This window comes from Pediculus humanus, genomic scaffold (genome assembly GCF_000006295.1).
Source record: "Pediculus humanus corporis 1103172107463 genomic scaffold, whole genome shotgun sequence".
NCBI classification, from domain to species: domain Eukaryota; kingdom Metazoa; phylum Arthropoda; class Insecta; order Psocodea; family Pediculidae; genus Pediculus; species Pediculus humanus.
In genome coordinates this window covers 286037-303498 of record NW_002987083.1, presented here as the reverse complement: position 1 = coordinate 303498, position 17462 = coordinate 286037, and the positions used below count along the sequence as shown (strand labels likewise).

Here is a 17462-nt window from a genome sequence, read left to right as displayed (position 1 = left end):
TTAATAATTATTTATTATATCTATTATTGACCACGCACGCATTTGAACAAAAACAAAAAAAAAAAAAAACTAAATTTTCTATAATAAAATATTTTAATTATTTGTGGAATTTAGAAAGAAAAAAATCTTGTTGTATTCACATTTAAAGTAAAAAAAAAAAAAAAAAACTGTGAAAGTAGATTCGTTTTAATTATATCTAAACTAAATTAACTGATAAAAATTACAATTAAATTTAAATTGGCGTAAAAATTTTAGCCTTTGAATAAATCGCAAACAATAAACAAAATAACATTTTTAATTATTAACTCAATAATGGATGGAATTAATTTTTTTTTCCTATTAAATTTACCTTTAAATACTAAATAAATAAATAAAATAAGGCGAAATAATTAAAATCGAATTTACAAAAAAAAAAAAAAAAAAAAAAAATTATTTTTATGAATTATTCAAAGCCACAATTAATTTAATTAATAATGACACTTATTTATTATTAAACATTGAATACTAATCGTAAATAATAATAATTATTATGTTAAATATTTATTTATTGCAAAATTTATTCGCAAATATTATATTATTTAATTCCCATCTTTCCATAAAAAAAAAATTATTCTACTTTTCTCCTTAATTTTTCAAACGTTAATAATTGTTTTATTAAAATTGTTACAATTTCAATTATTATTAATAACAAAAACAAAACTTGAAGATTTAAAAAAAATAAGAAAAAAAAGAAATATGTATATATTGTTATTAATAAAATAAATAAGTAAGTAAATAAATAAACAATATTTATATAATTAATATTTAAAAACAAGTTAATTGAAATTTAAAACTAATAAAACAAATTAATTAATATTTTTTCACAATATTATTCACTGTGACTAAAAAAAAATTAAAAAAAAAATTTTTTAAATTGAATTGCACAATATCATCATCACTTTTACTGCAATTAAAAGAGACTCAGTCAATTGATTAAAAATTGATTAAAATTAAAACAAAAATCAATTCAAAGTTCAGGTGTTTATTTTCTGTCAATTTGCCTTTTTTTTTTTTTTTTTTTTTTTGCAACAGCAGCAGCAACAGCAACAGCAGACGCGTCAACATAATCTATTTTCGTTTAAATTTATGACGTAAAAAAAATTAAGAAGTTTACTTTTTGTAAAACAAAATGCAAATTGTAAAAAAAAAAAAAAAAAAATCATTTTCTCATAATAATCAATTCTCATTCTTGAATAAGTAGAGTAAATTTATTTAGAAACATTTTACTTGGAAAAGTATAAAAAGAAACAAAATAAAAACAAGAAATTTTTCAAAATAAAACAATCTCCATTGAAATACCCAGAAAAATTTAAATGTTTAAAAAAAAAAAAGTAAATATACAGAAAATATACTGAAATATATGTTTTAGTTATTGTTATTATCTATTTAAAAAATAAAAAAGGTTTAATATTTATGCAGTGACACTTTCATTTCCTCTATTCCTGTCTAAAAAATTATGATGACTTGTGAAAAAAAATTTTAAGTCTTATAAAAAAGAAGGTAATAAATAAATTGAATATATATCGTTATAGCATATTGCATTGTTAATAATAATAACATTTCTAAATTCAATGCAAAAACACTTTACTAATATAAATTTTTGAATAGAATAAACATTCAGCCATTTATACATAACACAATTATGTTTAAATAATTGACAAGGTTAGAGTGAATTAAATGTTTTAAAATAATAATTTTTTTTTGATTTGCCACCTAAAAGGTGATGATGTACTTAAAAAATTTGACGTTTGATTAATTTACTCAATTAAATTTGGTAAAAATTGTGAAAAAATATTATTATAAAAAATTAAAAACTTTAAGGTTGTATAAAAGTTATCAACTTACCTTTATCTTCTATTTGACTTGTGGCAAACATATCATTATCCTTCTCAGATTTATTGGAAATAACTGTAGATAATGGAGCACTTGGAATGGAATTTATTGAATTTCTTTTTATTGTCCAGGGGTTAACTTTTGGCAGTGGAGCTTCAATATACTTTATCTTTTCTACAGTTGGTGGTGAGGATGCTTCACTAGGTTTTGCTTTGGCACTTCCTTTACTTTTCTCACTAGTTCCTATATTGGTGATTTCATTATCATTCTGATTTTGATTAATTTGTTTTTTGTCACGGTCACCTTGTTTAAAACGATTCGGTCTAGAGTTAATTTGAGGAAAATCATCTTGCTTCCAGGCCTTATTGGTTGCAAACGCCGGTTGCTTATTGGCACGATTGGAAGAACCCGTTTGTTGAGCCTTTACTGTTTTTTCCTTAACAATTTTGGGTTGAATGGTTGAATTAATATTTTCTTTATTATTTTCACCATTATTTCTAAAATTAATGACAGCGTCTGCATATGAAATGCCAACTGTTTCCCCAGAAGATCCACTATTGGATTGATCTACAGGGGCCGCCATTTTGATGTAATCACGAGGCAAGTTTTAAAAGATATTTAACTGATAACTTGTTTAATAACAGCAGAATTTTTAAATTAAACTACACCCAAATACTTGTTAATAAATTGATAGTGCAATAAAAAAAAATTAAATATTAAATTTTAATAATTTTTTTGAAAAAGTTTGACAATATGGTCGCAATTTATAGTGCCTGCCATCTTGTACAATTGCTTATGTAGCTTACTACTAGGAACAATTGCTAATCAATTTTATTTTAAATGGTTTACAGCAATATAAGTAAAGTTTAAAACATTTAAAACGGTAGCGTTTTTCAAAATTTGAATATTACTTAAGGTTATCGTACTGACAAGGTCAATACTTATGAAAAAACGTGCACTCACAAAAATGAAAAAAGAAGTTCTTGAAGAAATAATAAAATCCACCACGTTTATCTACATATTTATAAAATACATGTGAACTATGCTCATTGCTTTTGTAAATTGAAAATAATTTAAATGTCTAATTTATGAATAAATCACAGTATCAGTCTTTAAATGTTAACCAGAAAAACAACAACCAATTACTGCACATGGCGGCACGAACGGAAGTTCTTAAGTTCTTTTTTTTTGAATTAAAAAGTATTTACGTGGTTTTGAATCTCGCTTAATCAACGTAGTATCTATTTTAGATAACGGCGGCAAAAAGTCATCGACAATATTTTGTAAAAACTATCAAACAGTTTTGTAAACAATCAAGTACCCAAACAGAATTTGCTTATGTATAAATTTTAAATTTTAAAAATTATTATAATATTGAGTATTTTATTATAATTAAAAAAAATTTTACGGCCCTTTTTATATTTACATTTTTATTGAAATATTTATTGCTTTACCGTAATTAAATATTATTCCGAAAATTTATTTTAAAAATTTTAACTAAAAATGAAAAATAAATTAACAATTACTTACGTTATAATGTGAATTATTAAAAAAAAAATTTTTTTCAAATTAATATTATTTTGATTAAACTGTGATTGTAGAATTTTAGTCTTAATTAAAAGTAAATTTTAAATGAGGAATTGAGTAAGTTAATATACCAAAGCAAATAATTAAAAATTTATCATTAAAAAATTTTTAATAATTTTCGAACTGGATACGTAGATAAAAAACATTTTTTTATAAAAAATAGACAATAAATAACATTTTTTTTAAAATATAAAAACTCTATGCTTATTAATACTAGTAAACGTGAATAATCATTGATATTTTTTACTTAAAACATGATATATATATACATGTATTTTTTTTAAATTGTTAATTTATTTTTCTATTCTAATGTTGTTACAATAAAAAAATTGAATTAATAAAAATACAACACGTGGTAAAGAATTGTTGAAACAATATTATTGACTTAGGTTTCACCATTGACATGCTCAGCTTTCTTTTCATTTTTATAATATTTTGCTTTCAATTTTTCATATGCATCAATAATTGCTAAACTAAAAATAAATAAAATTATTTATCTGATACAAAATTTAAAATTTCAATAAAGTTATAATATATATTAAATACCGAAAAAACTTTTGGTGTAGTAAAAATGCTCCTATATGACCAGAGTTTAAATATCGAACTTCAGAACCTCTCCAAAGATCCTGAAAATCTGTTAATCCATCTCTTGGAACATAAGCATCATCTTTTGCTGTGACTGATATTATTAATTCAGTATCATACTAAAAAAATTTTTAATATGTATTAAATTTAAATTAAAATATATCACAAGCATAGAATTTAATGTTTTGTAAAAAAAAAAACCTACAGGTATACTAAAATTTTTTAAATGGGTACATTCGTCCATAATCCCACACATGAACTGTAATGCTTCCAATTTTTCTTTATCAATTTTATTTTTTCCATCTTCGAATAAATGAGAATTTTCTTTAGTTAAAAGTTCCTTTTCATTATCTTTAGTTAATAGTTCCTTTTCATTTTCCTTGTTTTTTAAAAATGAGTATTCTAACAATTTATTTTTCGTTTTTTCCAAACTTTCATTAACGATTTTCCCTGTTAAACCTTCGACGGTGAATAAATTTTTTAAATCTTTTTTTATTTTATATTCTTCATTACTATTTATATTACTTCTATTAAAATCTAGAGTTGAAAAATTCGATATATAATTTTTATTTCCTTTTTCGCTTCCTTCAAATTCGTTGATTTCCGTTGACGTTGATAGTTTTTCCACTCTACTCAAACTTTCGGGATAATTTTTTACAAAATGCTGGCCGGCAGCAAAACAATCATGCTAAATATCAAACATTAAATAATAATATAATAAATAAATTTCTTTCATTGAGCCAAAAATGAGCAGCAAACCACTAACTTTAAGTAAAAAATTTTTAGTTAATTCTAATTATTTTCCCAATTATTTACTAATTATACATATATAAAATTATTTTAAAATACTTTTTGTTAATTATTTAAAACAACTTTTTAACCGTGTGAGAAATGCTCCATATTTTTTTTTGTTACAATTTGTTATTTGAAAATAAACTTGTTTCTTGTAATATTAAAAGTATAAAAATTACTTATTTACATTATCAATAATTTTCACCATGTGCTTGATTTCTTTGCAATAGCTTTCATCGCTAAAATATTGGTGTTCTAATAATTCCCAATTAATGGCTGAGCTCATAACTCCACGAGTGAAAACTCCCGAAGCTGTAGTCCATGATAAACAAGGAACTAATACAATAGGCTCTGGAATGTTGGTTGCTGCCAAGGATGCCATCTGAAATCAATAACATTTCTATTAATATTTTTTTTTTTTTTTTTTTTAAAACTACCTATGCTAAATAATAAGGTTACATTCGGTTTTTAAAAAAACAGAAAATTTTAAATACTCACATGACCTCCCATTGATATTCCTGTTAAACCAAAAGGTCCAAAACCATTTCTTTTACACCAATGAAATAAAACCAAAGATTCAAGTATCAGACAACCACCCATTACAAAAATATCAGACACATTGTGCAATGATGACCATCTATTAAGGCAAATTAACAATACAATAACATCATCATTAAACTTTTTCAAAACAAAATCCTTTTTTTTTTTTTTTATAACAAAAAAATATTAAAAAATAAACAAACCTCTGATCTTTGGGCTTTCTAAGCCCATAAAAAGGATTTTCTAATAATAATGCTCCAATTCCTGCTTCTTTTAGTAAAGGCTTAGCCATTAAATTACGTCGCCTAAAAAAAAACTGAAAATTCATTTTACATCAGCATCAATATGTGCAATACTAAAAACATCAAGTCATAAAGATAATTAAATAAACATTAAATATAACAAATTGAAAAATACATGTAAACTTTTAAATATTGAATTCTTATGAATGATACAAATAAATCGAAACTAATTTTTTTATAAAAGAATTTTATAAACCATAAAATACAAACATTATAAAACATTTTTAAACAATTACAAAAAAATTATGTATTATTATAAGTTTTTTATAAAACATTAGTTGTTACTGAAAGTTATGTTTAAAAACCATTTTAATATTTGAAAAATTACAGATTTAAATGTTTTTTAAGGTAAGACAATAAAAATATTTGTTGTGGTAATAATTTTGAGGGATACTGTATAACAGTTTCCAGTGCAAGACAGCCATTGAAAAGTAAAATTAAGTAAAACTTTAAGTTAATTTTGAAAAACATCAATTAATAATATTATTACATTAAGTGAAAAATAAATTTAAAGCTATGAAAATTTTTAATACACTTACATGATCTCCTGTTCCAGCCAAATGCAAACAGACAGGTTTATAATGTGATGATTTCCATTTTTTAGGAAGTAACATTTGAAAATATGCTGTTTTAGAAACTTGAGGTAACAAACCAGGTAAGTATTCTTCGAATGGAGATAAAAATTGACCTTCTAATAAAATACTATCTGAATAATTGATTTCTTTCGTTATTGTAACTGGGTAATCTGTATCTACTAAAGGAAAACATGTTTCTCTTTTGGAAACTATTTTTCGAAATTCGAATAACCTAAAAATAAAAATAATTTTTTCATTTTCATTACAATTCTAAAATAAAACAATTTATTATAAACTGAACATCATAGAAAATATTGATACAAAAATTTTAAGATTTATGTAATTATTATTTCATAAAAATTTAAATAAAATCAAATTTAATTTCAAATTAATTATTATATTTGTTTTTAAATATAACCTACTTCTTAAGGTTCTCTGGTTTTCCCCAACCTTTTTTGAAAAATTTTGAAATAACCAAACTTCTATAAGCTGTATCTAACCTACTTATAGGCATAATATTATTTTTCAATTTTTAAAATACATTTAGTTTTTATAATGCTAAAAAATCTTTTTATCCGATTTTTTTTTTTATTTTTGAAACTTAAAAAATGCTAGTTTTGACTAAAATTTAGAAAATTTTAACTTGACCATTTTATCATAGATTGTATTATCGACTGGCACAGAGTAAATCTTCATATATTTACTAACACAATTTTTTCCTGACATAAACTATTTATAATTATTTCATCTATATTATAAAATATAGATAATAAATAATTTTTAAAATTTAATATCAAAATTAAAATATGTCATACAAACATATATCGAAATAAAGTACTTTATGTAGGCTTAATTTAAATATGTAAAAACCAAATTTTAGCTTTCCTTGAATGTACAAAAAAACGATTCTTATATTGTACAAAAAATTCATTTTAAAACAGAAACCATTTTATTTAATTATTAAAAAATATTTTTAATACATAGAATTGAAATTTTTACAAAATAAATAACTGCCATATTTTTATAAATATTTACATAATATAATATATTGATAAAAAAGTAATGCATAAAAATAAGTCAAACTGCTGCTCCTAGCTGTAAAATAGGTATTAGTAAATTAAAAGCATTTTTAATGTGTGATAATGACTCTGGTAATACATTTTCTACATTTTTATGAATAGTTTGTAATTTATCTTGATCAATTGACATTGATTTTGTAAGATTTTGAAACTTTTCCCAAATTGAAACAACTTCCTTGGTCATGATATGGGAAATTCTGCAAGATAAAAAAATTATTGTTACTGTAATTGAAACATAAAAATATACATGAATTTTTAAAAAAAATTACTTTGATAATGATTCTATTTCCTCAACAGTTTGCCTGTGTTCTCTTATGGACATCACTTGACCAGTTTTATGAAACAAATGAATAGTAGCAGCTGTAATTTGAGCTATTGCCGATACTAACTTTTGCTGCACAAAAACATAAGAAACATTTTTCTCATTGAATGATTTAAACCAATTTTGAATTTCCATGTGTGCCTGAAATACATTAAATTTATAGTTTCAGATATCGTCTTTTGAACACATGTGATTTAATGACTGTTATTAAACTTATAAAGTATTTTCACCTTTATCAAATTATTAATAGAAATTTCATTTTTGAATGGCTCTATTGCTCCTTTTAAATTATTTTCAAAACTTTGAGTGGTTGTAATATTTGGTTCTAATTCATAAGTAGCACACAGTTCGTTAACTTCTTCAAGAATGTCATTCAAATCTGCTACTTCATCACTATTCATTGCACTTTTAATTTGTTCTAATTTTAGTTTACATTGATTTGATAACATTTCAAGTGATTCTATGTACACACCTCCTGAAATGAGTAAATTATTTTTATTAAAGAATATAATAAAAAACCCAACTTAACAGTATTATAATCAGTGGATAATTTTTTTACAAATTATAAAATATTTAAAAATTTTAAACCTAATATATATGAATTACAATTTTTATTACCCTGAAAATCATCAAAAATTCTCTCAAATTGACACTTTTTTTGCATTTCCGACTCTTCAGATTTTTTTATTTCTTTGCTCGCTTTGTCACTTATTTCTTTTAAAATGGGTGATAATGATGATTGATTACTAGAAAATAAAGCTCTTTTATTTCTTAAACCTGGATCCCCTTCTTGTAACACTTCTATAGTTTTTTTCCCAAAACTCTCCAAAGTATCAAGCCCTCCCGTTATAACTTTTGCACCTATTTCTTGAATTTTTGAATGTTCTACAATTTTACTTGTTACATCAACAACCAAATTGGGTAAACCTAATAAATTTAAATCAGGCAAAAAATTTCTATTATCATTTTCAGCAGGTGATTTAGCTACACTTTTCCTAACTTTGTCACTGTTTTCATTTGAATTATCCATTCGTGCTAAAGTTTCAGGGTCAGGTACACCTAATCCAACTTCAATCGCATTTGATATTCCTTGTGTAACAGCAGAAGCTTTATCTAAAAGGGTACTGATTCCCCAAGAGCTCCATTTTGCTTCTTTACCAAGGTCAGAATTTACTTTCTTCTCTTCTTCAAATTTTTCACCTTTAGTAACTCCTCTATTTGTGTCAAAAACATTTTTGCTAAATAAAGCTTTATTTTTTTCTGAAGTATGTACTTCTTGACTGATTTTGTGACTAGAATTTTTATTTTTTTGTACAAATTTGTCTGTTAAAACTTCATCATTTTTATCATCGTCATTTACACTTTCCCAAGCATCCCAACCCCAATCATTAATTGCATCACTGTTTTCTGAATCTAATTTATCTAAATTTTGAGAATTATTATCTGAATTTTCATAATTATCACATTTTTCAGTTTTTAAAACACTTCTTGATTCTTCTTTAATACTCTTAAATGATGAAGTGTTTTCAAGCTTTGAAGATGAGGCATTTTCTAGAACAGAATCTGAATCTATATTTACATCAAAATCTTCCCATCCATCTTGTTCATTTGAATTTTCGTCATTCTCTTCTAGATTTGCACTTGTGGTTAAATTAAATTTTACATTACTATCTTCCTCATTTGAATATTTTTGAGAATAATTTAATATTTTATCTGATTGAATATTTTGTTTTTCTTTATCATTATTTGAATTTGAATTGTCACTCTCTGAAATATTTTCTAAAATATCACAATTTTTTTCCTGTTTATTATTATCTTCATTCTTTTTAATATTTTTTTCAAATTGTTTAGATTCAGAAGAATTGTTAACTGATTTTGTTGGCTTGCCATCGTTTGAGCTATATGAAAAAGAATTTAATTCAACATTATTTTTTACCTCCTCATTATACAAACTTAAATCATCATTTTCTTTTTTAATTTCTTCATATTTGTTTTCTTTCTCATCACTTAATAATGCATTGGAATTATCAAGGTCATTTACAACTGAAGTATCATTTTCAGATGAATAATTACTTTTTATAAATTCAATATCAGAATTTTCTGTTTTTTTCAAATTAGATTGCAAATCATTTAAAAATTTCATACTAGTTTCTTTTAAGTATTGTTTTTCTTCAACTGTGTCATTTATTGAATCATCATTGTCGATTTCATCCAATTTACATGTTTTCATTTTATTGATAGTTTCATTTTCAGATGCTTTAACATCAACAATTTTATTTTTAAGTGAATTATTGCCTATTTTAACAGTATCATTTACTAAATTTTCAAGCTTTTTATCTATTGTTTTTTCATCATCAGGTTCACTAGTCAACAACATGTTACTTTTTTCACTTTGATTGGCACTTTCTTTTTCTGTATCAGAATTTTCAAATTCAAGTTCTTCTTTTTCTTTTATTTCAGATTGGCAGTTAGAAAAATTTGAATTTAAATCATCTGAAACATTAAATTTTGATTGTAGAACAACTGGATTAGAAGAAGGTACATAATTTAAATCTGAACTTGTATCATCATAACTAAATGTATCACTTGATTCCGGATCATTGGTCGGTATAGAATTTTTAATTATTTCTTTAACATTAGAAGATGTTTGCTGGATAGTAAGCAAACTTTTATTAATATTTACAGATAAATTATTGGTAACGTCACGAAAAAAAAAATCAGATACAGAATCAGTAGAAAAAATTGAATTGTTAAATAAATTTTTGTCAGATTTAACCGCAGTTTTATCAAATAAATTATTGGAAGAATTTTTTGACCTGCTAGGTCTTTTTCTGTAAGCCACAGATTCAGTGTTAACGTTTGGTACATCCGATGATCGAACACCATCTTTTAAGTTTTCGTCAGCAACAATATTCTCGTCGTTGACATTTATTTCTTGTAACTTTGAAGACTTTTCTTTTTTTTTTAAACTTTCTTCTTCATCTTCATCAAACGATTCCTCTGCACTTAAAAAAACGTCACTATCATTTCCAGAATGTTCCATTTTTCTATTAACTATATATTTACGTTTATTATATTTTTACTAAGAGTAACCTAAAACGTCATTATCATATCAATAAGACAACTGTTCACATGCTTTTATTTATGATGACGTGTTGCAGTTTCATAGAGAAAAATTTTTAACATTTTATTAATAAATGAAAAAAATCATTTGAATTTTTAAATTATTTGTTTAAAAAATTAAAATTATAAAAAATTTGAGTAAAAAAGTTATTATTTTTAAAATTTTTTAATAAAATTTTTTATAAATGCTAAAAATATTTATCCGATGTACAGCTTTTAAATTTCATAGAGTTTTAATTTTTGTTACCTTATGAAAATTAATTTAAATCTATGCTTCGGTTCTTAGTGTCATAATTGATTTCAAATAATTTTACTAGATAATTTTAACTTTTTGTGTTTTAAGTTCATAGTTTTTGTTCGGAAATCTATATATATTTAATTAAATTGACGATTTAAACAAAGCCAAAATATTTATTTATTTAGTGTTAGTTTTGAGTTTTTCAAAACGTTAATAATATGAAGTTGTTAATGTTGTAAAAGTATCGTATTAATCACATGAAATGGTAAATTATGTTTTGAGTATTCATTTTGTATGTTCGTAAATGATCTAAAAGATATAATACTTTCATTATTTCCCTTGTTTTAAGGATATTTAATTATAATTGTTAATTCACGAATTACATTTTACAATAATATGATATGGACTCTGACTTTTTCTACCTGTTGCAAACAAAGGGCCAAGGCCTCACCTTTTCATAATTGAATTCAACAGGTATATTTAACCCTAGTATTGCTTTTATATTTCAACTTATTAAAACAAAAATTATTTTATTTTATATTTTTTCATGAATTTAATTTCTTATTTTTATTTATTATTTTAATAAATTTCTATACTATAATAAAATATTTTAAATATATATATATATTTTTCTTGGAGTTTAAAAATTTTTTATTTTGTACTTGCTGATTGAATACTTGGTAATTATTTTTAGTATTAAAAAAAATCTTTTTAAAACTTTAATTTTTAATACATTATCTTAAATTATTGGAGAATATAATAATAATTATTATTTGTGTCATTTGTTAAAATAAAGCAATAATTATTAATCTTACAAATATTACCCAAAAAAAAAATTTTTTTTAAGCATAAATTTTTATTTCTCATATTTCACAAAATTATAATTATTATTATTTCATGAATATCATTTCCTACAAAAAAACTTTTAAAAAATTAAAAATTTTATATTTACTTCATCTTTTAATTGCCTGAAATTCCTTTTTCAATTTCAATTTTTGCAAATACTTAAATATCTTAATTTAGTATACATCATTTATATTGTACAATATCGAGATTGTAGAATAGAAATTATTTTTGAAACAAATTCAAAGTATTTTTATTATTCTTTATATTTAATTTTTTTTTACTAGATTTTAATCTGGGTGAGGTTATTTAATTGATTTTACTATTATCTAATTTAAATATGCATTTAAACACCACCCATATGATTTCATTCAATATTCAATAGATCATGTTACAAAATGTCACATATATATTTATGTTAATAAATAAAGTAAAAAAAAACCTAGTCATTAAATGTACTAATCTAATAATATAGCTTTATATTAATTAGCTTATTTTTTGTGTAAAACTGAACAAAATTTTATAAATTAAGTAAGTTTTTGCAAAAACCACCAAAAATTCCGCCAACTTGTGTTGCCTTTGGCGACATTAAATTGTTATGCAACATACGCCCAAGACCCTAACGTAAAAACCCCGCATTTTTCAATTAAATGTTTCATTAAATATTTTTTTAGAAAGAAAACAAAAAAGAGAAAATTAATAACAGCATTTCTCAATTAGAAATTAAAATATAACAACATAAAAATTTTTTTTTTTTTTTTTTTGTTTTTCCAGATATACTGAATTCATCTTCAATGGTGATGGCTGGTAAAGATGGAAAAGAAGAAATAGTTAAAGAAGGTTTTATGGTAAAGCGCTCTCAAAATAAAAAACGTTTCACTCCTGTTAATTATAAACAACGTTGGTTTGTTCTTACAAAGAACTATTTAATTTACTATGATGGTGATGGTGATGTAAGTAAATTTTTTTTTTTTTTTTTTTGTATGATCAGAATGTCAGAATATCATGAAAATAAAATATTATTTTTCAAGATTAAGTAAACTAACAGAAAATACGACTAATTACTACACACTATATGGCCAAAGTTTAGTTTTGAAAATTTGATTGTTTTTTCTTGATTACGTTAATAATTTAAATAAATCCTTCCATATAAATGAACACTTTAAATAAATAATTTTTATTTATTTTTTTCCTAAGCTCAGATAATTAAAAATTATTGAGAAAATAACTTTTTATTCAATTATTACAACTTATCTATAGTTATTAAAGTTATTTATAACTTTTTGTATGGTTTTTTAAAGATAATATCAATCACCCATAAGAACTTGATTTACTGCGTTTGCTTTTGATTGTTTTACTTATTTTGTTAATTTCCGCTATGACTTTGTTAATTTATTTTACTTAAATACTGTGACCAATAAATAATCTACCTATTTTTTTTTCGAAGAACATTTGCTTACGAATTATTTATTTTTAACAAATGAGTCGCTTTTTAATACGTTTAAATTCAAAAATTTATTTTATTCGAATGTTATTTATTTTATAGGGATTATTCCTATTTAATTTTTTTTGTCTTTTATAAATTGTATTCTGTGTTTTATACTAATTTGACATTGTTCGTAAAAATATTAGATGAATGAATGAAATTAATTTGTCGATTAAAAGTTTTCCATAATGTTAAAAAACAATTGAAGCTTTTGTATGGTTTTTTTTTTTTTTTTTACGGTGCGCAAGGTTTTGATGCGCGTAACGCCTTAAAAACCTCTCAAATATCAATAAATGGAAAAAAAAATTTCACGATTTGAGTTTGTTTTTATATTCAGTTATTATTTTATTATATATTTAAACATAAAAAGTTATATACGGAATATTTAAACGTCGCACCAGTGTTTAAAAAAAAAAAAAAAAATTAATCGCGTTTAAATTTACGTCACTTGTTTTAATAACGTTTAATAAAAATCTTTACTTAATTTCAAAAAGAAATTTTTTTTTCGGAATATCAAATCTCGAAAATCAATAATTTTTGCACCTTTTTAACAAAAAATAAAAAATAAAAAAAAATTACGAAAAATATCGCGAGAATTTACATTATAATCGGTTATCATTACTATGAAAAATTAAAATGATAACAAAAAAAAATCGATTAATTATACTTTAAATTTTTTTTTTTTTATTTAAACAATTAAATAAAATTTTGTTGTGAGATTTACGCGAACCTGTGTCATTAATTAAAAATAATAATAATAATAATAATAATTGGTTGAAATTTTATTTACGCCTATAAAATTAGAAAATAATCAGTGCGTTAAAAAAGTGCGTTTTATTTTCTCTTCTTTTTTTTTTTTTTAATTATTTTCAATTATTTTCGTTGTAAAATTTTTTTTTTTTTTTTTATTATTATTATTATGTATAAAAAAAAGGGGGGGGAGGTCTAACGTAAAGAAAACGGGAGTGGAAAATATTTGAACGGGAAGAGGGTTTTTTTAAACAAAACTATAACGTTTAGAGGGATTAAATAAAATTTACGGGATCTGAGCTCTCATTCAAAACAGTCACGCCTATATAAAATTGTCATCGGGTTTGTTTTTTTCTCTCTTTTTAATTTTATGTTGTTAAATGTAATAATAAAAAATAATAATAATATAATTCATTTAATAATCACTTAACGTTAATTAAAATAAAATTTTATAATTTTCAGAGAAAAAAAGAAAAAGGAAGAGTTTTATTAACTGGCGTTCACGTCATCGAATCAGCAAAACTTTCAAGTAACGGTGAAGTTAATACTCTGTCCGATACTCATCCTCAGGGGTACCCGTTTCAAGTAGGGTATCAAGAAAACGATCAAAAATATATTTTGTATTTGCTAGCCGAAAAGGATCAAGATAGAATTGATTGGATTCAATCCATTCGTAGAGGTTAATATACTACGTATAATAATAATAATAATTAATTATGGTTGTATAAGATTCTTCCAGTGTAATAATTTTTAATATTTGTAATTTTAGTTTGTTTAGATAATTCTTTGAAATCTGAAAGATATCACAGAGGTGTCTGGTCAGGGAAACGTTGGTCTTGTTGTCGTTTGTCCAACCGTTCTGCGAGTGGTTGTAATATTTGTTCGTCTTGGTCGAGGGCTGCACTCACAACCCTATTGAGACAATCCTCGACAGAAAGCCTTGTAAAAAATAGTCCGACTAAAGTTGAAGAATTAGGTAAGTGTTCTTTTTTTTTAAAAGCTTAAATTTTAAATTTAAATAAAAAAAAAAAAAACAATTGATTATGGAAGATTTACCATAAGTTTTCTTTTCGCCTACACTTCTTTTCTCTCTGGTGTTATTACCTGTTTGCCCACGTCATCATATTTTTTGTTATTATATAAATATTAGCTTTTGTTATTTATATTTTGTCTTTATAAAACTCAGCATTCCATCAAAGTTTGAAACTAACTTTTTTTGACTAATTGTTTTCTTTCTTTTTTTTTTTTTTACATAGAATCGTTTGTTTCAAAATCAAGCCTGAATTGCAATAGCATTATGCCGGGCGGTGCTCCTGGCACCCCCTCTTCCAAAAACAAAATTCCAGTAAGTTTTCTAATCTTTTAGCATATAAAAACTAAACTATTTTTTATCGATATAAAATTACAAAGTGTTCATTTTAAATTTCCAAATCAATTTTTTTTTTTTTGGGTGAGTAATTTTAATTTGTTATTTTAAATGCTTACCTTCAATGTACAGGAAAAAATCATGCTCAGGCCCAAAGTTGTAGTTGCTTTATATCCTTTTAAAGCAATCGAAGGGGGAAACTTGTCTCTCGATAAAGGTGCCGAATATGAAGTAGTCGATGATTCCCAGGAACACTGGTGGAAAGTTAAAAACGCCTCCGGTGTCATCGGATACATTCCTAGTAATTACGTTAAAGAAAAAGAATTATTAGGTCTTCAAAAATATGAGTAAGATTATTATTATTATTATTATTAGTAATGTAATAAATTTAAAAATTATATGAATGGAATAATTAAATTTTTATCGGTTTTTAGGTGGTATGTCGGTGATATGTCTCGGCAAAGAGCGGAATCTCTACTTAAACAGGAAGATAAAGAAGGATGTTTTGTTGTAAGGAATTCTTCAACTAAGGGACTCTATACACTTTCCTTATATACAAAAGTGTAAGTAAATTAAATTTACCTTCTTTTTCAAACGTCACTTATTAATTAATAAATTGATTCGAAAATTTAAATTTTTTTTTTTTTTTTTTTTTTAGCCCTCATCCTCATGTTAAACATTATCATATTAAGCAAAGCGCCAGAGGGGATTTTTTTTTATCAGAAAAACATTGCTGTGGTTCCATACCGGATTTAGTTAATTACCATCGTCACAATAGCGGAGGGTTGGCATCCAGACTTAAAACGAGTCCTTGCGATCGTCCAGTGCCCGCAACTGCCGGTTTGAGTCACGGTGAGAATAAACCTACAAGTCTAATTTTTTTTTTTTTAATAAAAATAAATTCGACTGTATAACAATTTTTTTTTTTTTCGTTTCGGTGTAGACAAGTGGGAAATTTCTCCTACGGAACTCATGCTTCAAGAAGAACTAGGATCCGGGCAATTCGGAGTCGTCAGAAGAGGAAAATGGAGAGGATCGATTGACGTTGCCGTAAAGATGATGAAAGAAGGTACCATGTCTGAAGATGATTTTATAGCAGAAGCAAAAGTAATGACGTAAGTGTGACATTTTGTTGAAATTGTTGTACCTTTATTAACCAACCAGTTGTTAAAAAAAATTCATTTAATTTTTTAGAAAACTTCAACATCAAAATTTGGTTCAACTATATGGAGTGTGTAGTAAACATAGACCAATATATATTGTTACCGAGTACATGAGGCACGGATCTCTTTTAAATTATTTAAGAAGACACGAGCAAACTTTAGGTGCCAACGTTGGTCTTTTACTAGATATGTGCATACAGGTTTGCAAGGGAATGGCTTATTTAGAAAGACATAATTACATACATCGTGATTTAGCGGCTAGAAATTGCTTAGTAGGAAGTGAAAATGTAGTTAAAGTTGCTGATTTTGGACTGGCTAGGTAAATTATTCGATCGAAAAAGAAATTTTTTTTTTTTTTTTTTTTTTGTTCTCTATTGCGGTTCAATTATAAATTTTTTATTTTCAAATTATATTATCGAAGGTATGTTTTGGATGATCAGTATACGAGTTCAGGCGGTACAAAATTTCCTATAAAATGGGCTCCTCCAGAAGTATTGAATTATACTAGGTTTTCGTCTAAAAGCGATGTTTGGGCTTACGGTGAGATAATTATTAAATACTTTTTAATTAAATAAATTGGCAAGGGAAAAAAAATTGAAATTTTTAAATTTATTATTATTATATTTCAGGAGTTCTTATGTGGGAAGTCTTTACTTGTGGTAAAATGCCATATGGTCGATTAAAAAATACAGAAGTTGTAGAAAGAGTGCAAAGAGGAGTAATTTTAGAAAGACCCAAAATTTGTTTAAAGGAGGTTTACGACGTAAGTTTAATTTTTTAAAAAAGTATAAAATATGAGTTTTTAAATGGAATATTAAATATTAAATTTTTATTTTATT

At 24.2% G+C, this 17462-nt stretch overlaps 4 protein-coding genes across 4 annotated transcripts; 1 reads left to right on the top strand and 3 right to left on the bottom strand.

The window, feature by feature from the left end:
- Positions 1-1450: 1450 nt before the first annotated feature.
- Phum_PHUM118420 (uncharacterized protein) lies at positions 1451-2455 on the bottom strand (the record flags this gene model as incomplete). Its single annotated transcript, XM_002424159.1, has 2 exons — positions 1451-1485; positions 1885-2455. The coding sequence occupies 2 exons, from the start codon at positions 2453-2455 to the stop codon at positions 1451-1453; spliced, it is 606 nt and encodes a 201-aa protein (XP_002424204.1).
- Positions 2456-3844: 1389 nt separating this feature from the next.
- Phum_PHUM118410 (uncharacterized protein) lies at positions 3845-6767 on the bottom strand (the record flags this gene model as incomplete). The annotated part of the gene is made up of 8 exons (XM_002424158.1): positions 3845-3932; positions 4006-4163; positions 4250-4732; positions 5024-5218; positions 5335-5473; positions 5580-5692; positions 6218-6485; positions 6676-6767. 8 exons carry the CDS (start codon positions 6765-6767, stop codon positions 3845-3847), a joined length of 1536 nt encoding a protein of 511 aa, XP_002424203.1.
- A 563-nt stretch (positions 6768-7330) lies between these two features.
- Positions 7331-10697, bottom strand: Phum_PHUM118400 (uncharacterized protein; the record flags this gene model as incomplete). The annotated part of the gene is made up of 7 exons (XM_002424157.1): positions 7331-7529; positions 7602-7795; positions 7885-8129; positions 8273-9552; positions 9591-9606; positions 9728-10320; positions 10471-10697. 7 exons carry the CDS (start codon positions 10695-10697, stop codon positions 7331-7333), a joined length of 2754 nt encoding a protein of 917 aa, XP_002424202.1.
- A 1961-nt stretch (positions 10698-12658) lies between these two features.
- Positions 12659-17404, top strand: Phum_PHUM118390 (uncharacterized protein; the record flags this gene model as incomplete). Its single annotated transcript, XM_002424156.1, has 11 exons — positions 12659-12811; positions 14557-14773; positions 14864-15070; positions 15351-15439; positions 15593-15807; positions 15895-16023; positions 16119-16312; positions 16404-16575; positions 16655-16942; positions 17045-17163; positions 17253-17404. The coding sequence occupies 11 exons, from the start codon at positions 12659-12661 to the stop codon at positions 17402-17404; spliced, it is 1935 nt and encodes a 644-aa protein (XP_002424201.1).
- Positions 17405-17462: the final 58 nt, after the last annotated feature.